Here is a 9,664-nt window from a genome sequence, read left to right on the forward strand (position 1 = left end):
CGGTATTATTAAATTGTTGGATGCCTTTTTGAAATGCAGCGCTCCCCGCACGATACCGTCCCAGGCCCATTAACCACTCTTTGTGGGCTTTCCAACCTAAAGCCCGGATTCTGCAAACCACTTACGCGCCTTTAAACACATGAGCATCCCTACTGAACTCAGTGGGATTTCTGACACGTGTGACGTTATGCACACGTGCAGGGTCCCAGTCTAATGTTCCCCGGTGTCACCCACCTGCCCATTTTACAGATGTGAGGCCTGATGCACAGAGAGGTGAAATGCCTTACCCAATGTCAGAGCGGTGAGTCCCAGACTCCTCATCTAACCATTCGAACCACAGCTCCCGCCAAAGTTGTTGCTTGCCAGAGATATTATCTACAACTTCCTTTAATGTGGCCGGATTTCTCCTGCATGATTCCAGCCGTACGCGCTGCGGCTGTTCAGGATCTACCGTCTCTCTGGGTGGGAATTCGCTGAGAAGGAAATACAGGGAGAAGCAAGCAATTACGAGCACTCGCAAATGTCGCTGCCTTTTGCAGATTCTCTGTTTAATGGCATCTGCTTTGGATTACTTTACAGGCTCCCCTGACCTCCTTCCCCCACACCCCCAAAAAAATGGTTTGAGAGAAACTTATGGTCTCCAAGAAGTTTCTGCCAGGACACAATGGGCCAAACTTTCAAAAGAGCTCAGGGCCACGTTTTCAAGGGCGGATTCCCCACCGCTGGAGCCAGACTTTTAGAAGGGCTCAGCTCCCATTGGGACTCTTTTATGTCAGTTTTCCAAAGAGTCCAGCATGTCGAGGTACCGAGGGCACGGGAAATTCACAGGTGCTGGAATCGTTTGAAACTCCCGGCCAGCATGAGCAGCAGAAGTTACCAAATCACCCGGAGTTTATTTAGCAACCAATCGATCCTTCCCTTGGCCAAACGAGGCCGTGAGCTCCTAAGGGAAGAAGGAACTGAATTCAAGCGGGCTTGGAACAATCTGTGCAAGTAGTTCACCAAGGAAACACCCATCTCTGGCCTAGGGAGAGTGGGTTCTGGGCCTGGTCCTTCACTGGTTTGCATCTTGTGCAGTCACATACACCTGTGCGAAGTGGGAGCTCGGATAACACAAGTTGCAAGGCCAGGGAGTATCAGGTTCATGGTCTCCAGGCCAAATTCAGGCCTGGTGCAGCTCTCAGTTTGTCTACGTATGATTATTCAGTCCCGGCTTTCACCCACTCTTACCAATGGGTGCTGACTTTTTGACTGACTGCATCTGTGCCCTGAAGAGGTCACCTTCTCGGGCAGAGGGGGGAAATCAGCTTCGGTTCATTTAGAACCCTGCTCCAACTTTGTTAAAGGTCCCAATCCTTCCCTTTAAACACAGGAGAAGCTCATTAAAGTCAACGAGGGGACCAGGCACACGTGTAAAGTTAAGCACGTATTTCTGTGTTTGCAGGATCGGGGCCAAATTCAATCGATTGATAGTTTTAAAAGCCAGAAGGGGACCATTAAGTCAGCTGGTCTAACCTCCTGTGTAACATGGGCCGAAGACGTTGCTCCTGTATTGCGCTTAATAACTGGTGATAGATTTTCAGCAGCACTTGGGTTGGACTCCCGACCTCATCCTCTTCCAAACCAAATTCTATTACGGGTCCCCCAAGGAGGATGTTATCCAAATCTATACTTCACAGCTATGAGAAATCTTTCTAGAGGCCAGAACTTTGTTTTTCTAGCTCCTTTTCACGGAGATTAAAAAAAACCAAATCGGATCATCTTAAATTCAAAGTATTTTTATTAACACGCTATATACAGTTTTGTCCACTAACAAAGCAGAAAGGACGTTGGAACAAAGCCCTGACTCCAGAGGGAGTTCTTTCTCCTCCCCAGCTCCCGCAGCCAGGTTAAAGAAAACTCTTGTTTTGGTCAACTTTATACATATGAACCTTCTGTACACGTTCTTTTCCCCTCATCTGCCCTTATATGAACAAGGCAACATAAATAGGAATCCTGGGACTGTACAACACACGAGAACGCTTCTTAAAACGGCAGCTTTTAAAAAAAATACGATTATTTTTTTAAAAAATATCCAAGAATGGTTTTTTTTGTTTTTTTTTTTTCCCTTTTTGGTGGTTGTTTTGTCAAAAAAATAGGCATTCTACTTTGACATTAGCTTAACTGACGTGTGGAGAGCACTGTTAGAAAACTTCAACCGTTAACAGGATCATTTGCTGTTTCAAAATAACTTAAATCATTCCTGAAACACTTTAAATATTTTTTGCATTTTTTTTTTTAAATAACCTCTATTTATTTTCCGAGAATCCTAACACAAGGTCAGGGTCTCAACTCGCATAAGTCAGTGTGACTTCCCTTGATCGCAATGCAGAATGACACCAATTGGGAATCTGGCCCGGAGGGGCAAAATTCTCCTCTAACCCTGGAGTAACTCTGGATTTAGACTGGTGTTACTGAGATCAGAATCTGGCCCTCATCCAGTACTGAGATTCTGGAACTCCAGTTTGCACCAGCTGATGAGCTAACACAAAATGCTGCTCTGTAAACCTGGAGTAGAGCTGGATTTACACTCTCTAACAATGGTCCCTTCAATAATGTTATTAAATGTTTATATAGTGTCCAGTTCTGTACAATAGACATAGCTAAGAATTGACTTTATTTAGAATATAGAGAATTTTTTTTTTAAAGACTACAAAGTGTGGCACCTCTTACTGCATTTAGCTTAAATTGTGCTTTCATCTCCAGTCTGACCCTTGCAAGGGTGGATGAGAGGGAAGACGCAGAGACAATTATTTCTCCCTCTCTCTCATCTGGGCGTGTAGAAAAATCCTACCCGATGTGGATGAAGCCAAGTGGTTTTTTGAAGTCCCGCCAGCTGAGATGTTCTTCCAGAGTCCTCAAGGAGACACCCCACAAACAGCTCGCCCGGGAAGGTAAAAAAACCAGTTGTGCTGTTCTTGGACGCTTGGAGACGAGTCGTGTCTCTTGGCCTCTGTCCAGATGAGAGGTGAGTCTCTGGCAGAGAGCTCCAGATGGAAGAAACTTCCCATTCACTGTGCCTGGCGGTGGTGGGTGGGATGATGGTGCAGGGGGGCCGGAGACCCAGGGGACCCCGTGGAAAGTCAGGGTGGGGTGAAAAGGAATTGGCAATTCTGAATCTTTCCCGAAAAATAAAAATCCAAAACCTCTTCCCCTACCCTGCCCCCCACCCGCTGCCACTCCTGCCTTGCTTGTGGGTCGTCCTCTGATCATTTTAACCCTTTGCAGCTCTGCTGGTCATGAGACAGGCTGGAATGTTTGTGTGTGTCTGCCTTTGTCCTGGAAACAAACCCACGGTTTAAGAAGGGTCCGGCCGCGGCGGTGACGATTTCCTCTTGCTCCCCTGGTCCGAGGAGGCCGGAGGTTAGTACACGGCCCCCGGATTGGGAGGCCCGGGAGATGTATGATGCATGGTGTTGGTGGACAAAGCTTGATGCGGTAAGTGAGGTCCACTGAGGTTCTGGTGGTGGTACCAGGGGTTGTGCTGCTCTTCCAGGTAGCTTGGGGAAGAGCCGTAGGGGAGCTGCTGGGGGAGTTGGTTCCTGCTGGAGGGGTTGCTGTGAGAGTTACTGTCCCAGAGGGCAGGAGAAGGTGGAGAATTGCAGGCCATGGAGTCGCTGTTATTGGGGCTGTGTTCTGAAGGTACTTCCCCATTTTTGTAGAGCTTCTTGAACTTGGATCTCCGGTTCTGGAACCAGATTTTCACCTAGAGACGGAAGGAAGGGAGGGAAGTGTTACTTTCTGGGTCCCTTTGACGTACACCACCGAAGGGAGGCGGGGGGAAACGGGGGACAAATGGAGTGGCGCGTGAACAGAAATGTCGCCATGTGGGCGGATTTGCTTCTCTGTTTAGCCTAAGGTGCAGGGAGGGGTTTGTCCCCAAAACAGGTTGTCGCATTGACAGCTAATGACAAGTTCCTCTGGACATTTATAAGTGGCCCTGTTGCTACAAAAGTCACCAGGGCAGGCAGGACAGTGATGAAACTAGGACGGGGCAAACCTGCTGTGGTTCATTTCAAAGACTTTAGTGGGTTCCTGTTTCACTTAAAGAGTGCTGGGGAAAGGAGGAGAGAGAAGGAGACAGAGAAAGAAATTGAGGGGTTGGCGAGAAAGAAGGTGGGTGAGATGGAGAAGGCAGATGTATCCAATGTGACGGGGAGAACCAGGAAGGAGAAGATGGAGCAGCCAACAAAGAGCCAAACAAACGTTTGGTGTTGCCAAATCCTCGCCATGTCTGGTGTTTTTGTAAAGCCCCAGCTCCTCGCATCCTGTGATTAAGTGAGAAGCTCTGCTCTCATTTCAAAATAAAGTTTCTAGCCCTCAAGGTGGCAGAGAAGAGCTTGTCAACATGGCCAGACTGTCCACGACAGGCTCAAAACACCCCCAAATAATGCTTACAAGAAATCTCATGAGTTTTAAGAGGAGCTTGTGATTTTGGGGGGAGGCCTGACTCATGATTTCTGAACACTTGGGGGTGGCACCAAGGTCACGCCAATCTGGGTCTATGCTGGTTATGTGATATGTATGTATCTCTTCATCCTTGCAACCGATACCTGTAATCCCTCATAACTCAAGCCTGACCCCAGATGTACAGTACCTTCCCTCTTAACTTGTGCCTATTTAATTTTAAACATTAACTTTAATACAATTTTTATCTGTATATCCACGCCTTATGCCATATGTGGGGCACTCACATGGATCTTTCCTACACGATATGCACCCCACTAGAAAAGCACAGAAATCATAAACCCTCCCTGGTGACCCAAGGGACTAAATGAGAGTGCAAACACAAGCTAGTATTTTAATGCCCCTGAAAAGCCCTGCTGTCCAAGTCCAGAGACCCTCCAGATCCCATGCCCCGTTAAAGCTTTGCTGGCGTTTCCTTTGTTTCCAGAGACAAAAAGCAGTTTGCAGTGCCGAATCCCTAACCACGTTAAAACCAACAAACCAACAACAACAACAACCCCCCCCTAACAAATCAACCCCCTTTTAAAGAAGGGAATCAAAGAGAAACAGCTCCCCATCATGTCGCAATCACTCAGAGGGCGGAAGGCCCTTATGGTACACAACATCTGCTCTCGGGCTAACAGCCCACGGAAACACGCTGACCTGGAACTTTATTTAGACCTGGGCAATTAAAAAAATCAGCCTCTTGTCACCATCTATGACCAGCCCCACATTCCTAACTCCAGCGATGCTCCTGTTGACATCAGCGGAAGCCCGGCCTGTAAGGGACAGCAGAAGCAGCCCTTTATGCCGACCGCCACTTGTTAGGGGTGGGGCTGGATGTGACCATCCTCAGAGTTTGGAGGTGTTCCAATTTCTGGGTGAGGGGTGAGGGGGGTTCACTCATCTCAGATCTGGAGGTGGGGGGAAGCTGTTCACACTCCTTTCTCTCGATCTTTCCCTTTACAAAGAGCAGTCCCTAGCGTCACAACAGCCAGCCACCCTCACGTAGATCCTGTAGCATTCTAATGTGACGCTCACATAAGGGTAGAGGAGTTGGGTATAATCTCTTTTGGACTCCCTATTTCAGGTTTTAACTTTCTATCAATGGAACTGAGGTGCCTAAATACCTTTGAGGTTCTGGGCCTAACGTATTACAAGACTCTTAAAAAACCCACACACACCTGTAAGAGCTTGAGCATAGTCACAAGCACAACACGCATGCAGAGAAATGGGGTCTACACTAGATTACCCCTAACTAAAACCCCACTGACCCAAGCGCTGTTAGCATCCATAGATATGGTCCTACCCATTCCAGCCGAAAGGCTGCTCTGGTATAAATTAGTGGTTGAATTCTGAAGAGACAATAAAAAATAAAATATCCAGACAGGACCCAAAGATCCGTCACTGCCCAAATTGAGGAATGAATACTTCTTCCTGGTTTGCTAGGTCAACTAGACCAGTGGTTCTCAACCTGTTGTCTGCAGATGTCTACGGGGTCCAGGGAAGGTTGTCGCTATGACCCCTGGGGGCCCTCCGACGATGTCTAAGATTTCCAAAGTGGGCCAGGACCTCCAATTGAAATTTTGTAGGGGCCCGCAAATGAAAAAAGGTTGAGAACCACTGAACTGGCTTCTTTGGCCCACCAGAGCCAAACCGTGCCGGGAATCCAGTGAGTAGACACAGAGGGGAAAGAACTCCGAATTGAAGTTGGTTCTATGGACCTGATCCAAATCCGTGAGCTATAGATTGGGCCCTGAACCTTTAAGAACTGCTCCTCTTGTGGGAGGGGGAGAAATCTCCCCAATTGGGGGGCGGAGAGAAGAAACCAAACCAATCCATGTGAATTTATCTGGTCCCAATTGGGATGGCTGGGGTAAATCAGGAGTAACCCTAAAGTCAATGCATTCACACTGGTGAGCGCGAAGGGGATTGGGACGCTCTTTTCCCTCCCCAGGGTTGAGCACAGCAGTAGGAAATGTAACCAAAGGCCTAGAGAAAACCCACCTTTTTGTTCCCACTGTCTCAGACAGCCGGTCCCTGTCTGATTCTGTAAGTGCTTTAATCTAAGCCCACTAAACCCAGGGGCTGTACAGAGCTGGCAACAGGTGCATGCTCTCTCGCTCCCCCCCGCGCACAGCGGGGAAAGGTGGTTTGTTCTTTTTGAAGTTACCTGCGTCTGCGTCAGCCCCAACTGAGCTGCCAGCTCGGCTCTCTCGGGGAGCGCCAGGTACTGAGCCTTTTGAAACCTCCTCTGCAGAGCCGCCAGTTGGTAGCTGGAGTAAATGGTTCTGGGCTTCCGGATCTTTTTGGGTTTCCCGTTGACCATCCTCACCTCCGGTTCCGGTTCTTCCTTCACTGAGACTGGAAGTGAAAAGGGAACGTGTCAGAATCTCAGCCGCTGACCTGGCCCCGTCTTCCCCGCTCCAGAACCTTGTAAAAAACAACCCAAGTCTTTGGAGGTGGTTTCTGACCCATATCCCTACTGGGGAGAGAGACGGCGGGTGGGATTTAAACCTCTATCTAGAAAACGTCACCTCCCAGATAAATAGGGTGACCAGATGTCCCGATTTTATAGGAACAGTCCCGATTTTGGGGTCTTTTTCTTATATAGGCTCCTATTACCCCCCACCCCCGTTCCGATTTTTCACACTTGCTGTCTGGTCCCCCTACAAGCACACCAGGGCTGTGGCGCTAGAAGTGACAGGGCCAGGCCGGCCTGGGCGAAAGGACTCCAGAATTGTATGTACGGCGAGTTAGAACAATTGTCGATGAGTTCAGGGCTGATTACTTGGAGAAGTCGCTGTACAGATCCCAGGTAAAAGACTTCAGGAACACAGCAAGACTGGGGCATTTGGGGGGGTTGTTCTTTGGCACGTGAGGTCTTTCATTTCTCTCTCTCCCCCTCTGTGTTTTCTTCTGTCTCTCTCTCTGGTGTGTTTTTCTCTTCCTTTAGCTCTCTCTCTCTCTTCCTTTGGTACATTCTGTCTTGCCGTTTCCCTCTCCTGTCCGTAGCCACTTCTTCCTATGGTCCATTTCCCTAACTCCCCAAACTCCCCTCTCACCCCAGCCTGCCTGTTCTCTGCCCAGGGGCTCCCCACCTGGTTCTGATCTGCTGAAAACCGACTGGTTCTCAGAGTCGGCCCCTCTCTTCCTCTCCCAGCCCGTAGGGTGGGTTGTGACAAGCCCGTCTCTAAAGCAGCCTCAGGTCCCAGCTGCCTGGCTGTTTCCCAGGCTTTATTTGGGGGGTAAAGGGAGGGGAGAATTGTTCAGTAAGTGGAAATCAGTGTAGGATCGATTTCTCCCTCTCCCTGCATCCCTTTCTTTTAGGGCAGTAGATTCAAGGCTTCTCTGATCTTCCTGCTTTCCTATAATCTCCCAGCACCTCAGACTCGCTTTAAAAACCACAAGATTATTCACAAATAAAACACTGTCCCACCCATATTTCCGTCCCCCAGAGCTGCAACCTAACCATCATCTTCCTGTCCAGTCATGACATGGGTCATTCTCTCTGAAGCCTGAAAGAGAGACAACCTATTCCCCCCCCTAAAAAAGGTTTTCCTTTTTCATCAACTAACCTGAGTTGTTCTGAAGTTTCTTAAGATTTCAGGGGCAAAGGTGAGTGGGGGAGAGCTGTGTGTGTGTGTGGGGGGGTGGGATTGGGAAGGGTAAATAGCCACCCTGACTGGTGGCACAGAAGATAAAGGTCAGGAATTTACCAGAGACAAAAGGAGGGAGAGTGTGTGGGTGGGTGAGAAAAGCAGTCTTTTAAATCGGAGCCGGAATTCAGAAAGTTTTGTGTGGAAACCTAGATCTAGCAAACAAGCCCCCCCCCACCCTCAGCAACTCCCTCCCTCCCACCACCCCATTTTTGTGCAATCCAAGAGGCAGTCGTGTGTGTGTGTGTGTGTGTGTGTGTGTGTGTGTGTGTGTGTGTGTGTGTGTTATTGACAAGACCTTCCCTCTCAGTCGAATACCCGGGCATGGGGGAAGGAAGAGCTGTTGCTGACTCCAAGAAGTGACTCCTTTCCATACCGCTCCCCCCCCATCTCCAGACATCCACCCCCCACCCCTGTCCCCCTGGATCACTAGGGTAGGGGGCTCCTTACCTGCTTCCTGGGCCGGCAGCTGCTGCTCCCTGAAATGCCCATACTGCCTGTAGGAGGGGCTGTAGGGGTACTCGGCCTTGGGGGGGTAAGTCCCAGCCCCCGCGAGCCCGTTGAGGCCGAACTGGTGGTGGTAGGAGTAGTGGTTGACGGGCTGGCTGTAGGGCTGGCTGGGGTAGTAGTCGTGCTGGCTGTGGGGGGCGCTGTAGTAGCCCAGGTCGGTGACCGAGGACTCGGGCAAGGTGGGGGAATCCTTGGAGCAGCTCAGGGAGCTGGAGAGGTCGGTCAGGATGCTGGTGATCTTCTTGTCAAAGGAGCCACTCATGGTGCAGCAGGAGGCAGGGGCAGGTGGGATCCGGTCCCCTCCCCTGGCCAGAGCCGGTGGAAAAGCAAAAGAGCCGCTGGGGCGCGCGTGTGGGTCTCTGTCACTCCCCAAAGGGGTCAGGCGAGCATTCCTCCTCCGGGCCAGCCGCTGAGAGCTCCACGGGTGGCGGCTGCTACGAGGCGACTAAGCAAAACTCCCCAGCCCAGCCAGCCTGCTTCAAGCCTTTAATTATGGTGCAGGGCAGGGTGGATGCTGCGTGCCGATTGGCTCCAGAAATATTGCCTGGGAGGCAAAACAGACTTTTTTTTTTCTTTTCTTTTCCTTTTTTTTTTTTTTTTTTTTGGAACAACAAAGAGTGGGTGAAAAAGAAAATTAAAGCTCCCAGCCGCCCTGTCTGCCGAACCTCTGCAGGGAGCCAGGGGGCAGCTGCTGGGCCCAGCCCCAGATCTTGGGCTATAGGGGGAGAGGGTCTATAAGTCCCTGGGGGTCCAGAGGAATATATGGAGATGGGTGTGGGTGGGTGGGGGTCCTTTGGGTGTCCATAAGAGCATGTGTGCATAAGTGCCAAGCTGGGGGGTGTTTTTAGGGGTGTTTGTGGCTAGGGCTCGGGGTAGGTCTGTGGGGGGCGGGGGAGTATGTCTAAAACCATCTGGGTAGGTCTGTGGGGGGTGTCCACGGGGGGGGGTCTGTCTGTGTAGGACTCTGGGGAGCAGCTAGAGAGGTCTGTGTAGTCTGTGGGATGTACATA

The 9,664-nt window shown here is 50.1% G+C and overlaps 1 protein-coding gene across 1 annotated transcript; it reads right to left on the minus strand.

Annotated features, from left to right (window-relative positions):
- Positions 1–1,762: 1,762 nt before the first annotated feature.
- DLX3 (distal-less homeobox 3) lies at positions 1,763–9,121 on the minus strand. Its single transcript, XM_024100760.3, has 3 exons — positions 8,595–9,121; positions 6,659–6,849; positions 1,763–3,745 (listed from the first exon to the last, which is right to left on the minus strand). The coding sequence occupies exons 1-3, from the start codon at positions 8,914–8,916 to the stop codon at positions 3,404–3,406; spliced, it is 855 nt and encodes a 284-aa protein (XP_023956528.1). The 5' UTR covers positions 8,917–9,121; the 3' UTR covers positions 1,763–3,403.
- Positions 9,122–9,664: the final 543 nt, after the last annotated feature.

This window comes from Chrysemys picta, chromosome 24, assembly GCF_011386835.1.
Source record: "Chrysemys picta bellii isolate R12L10 chromosome 24, ASM1138683v2, whole genome shotgun sequence".
NCBI classification, from domain to species: Eukaryota; Metazoa; Chordata; order Testudines; family Emydidae; genus Chrysemys; species Chrysemys picta.

What these genes read in the sequence shown, in the direction of transcription:
- DLX3 (XM_024100760.3), bottom strand. Translation starts at nt 8,916, where the DNA reads ATGAGTGGCTCCTTTGACAAGAAGATCACCAGCATCCTGACCGACCTC. An exon ending in GCTGCCGGCCCAGGAAGCAG is followed by an intron (nt 6,850 to 8,594) that starts GTAAGGAGCCCC and finishes TTTCACTTCCAG; the next exon opens with TCTCAGTGAAGGAAGAACCG. An exon ending in TGGGGCTGACGCAGACGCAG is followed by an intron (nt 3,746 to 6,658) that starts GTAACTTCAAAA and finishes TTCCGTCTCTAG; the next exon opens with GTGAAAATCTGGTTCCAGAA.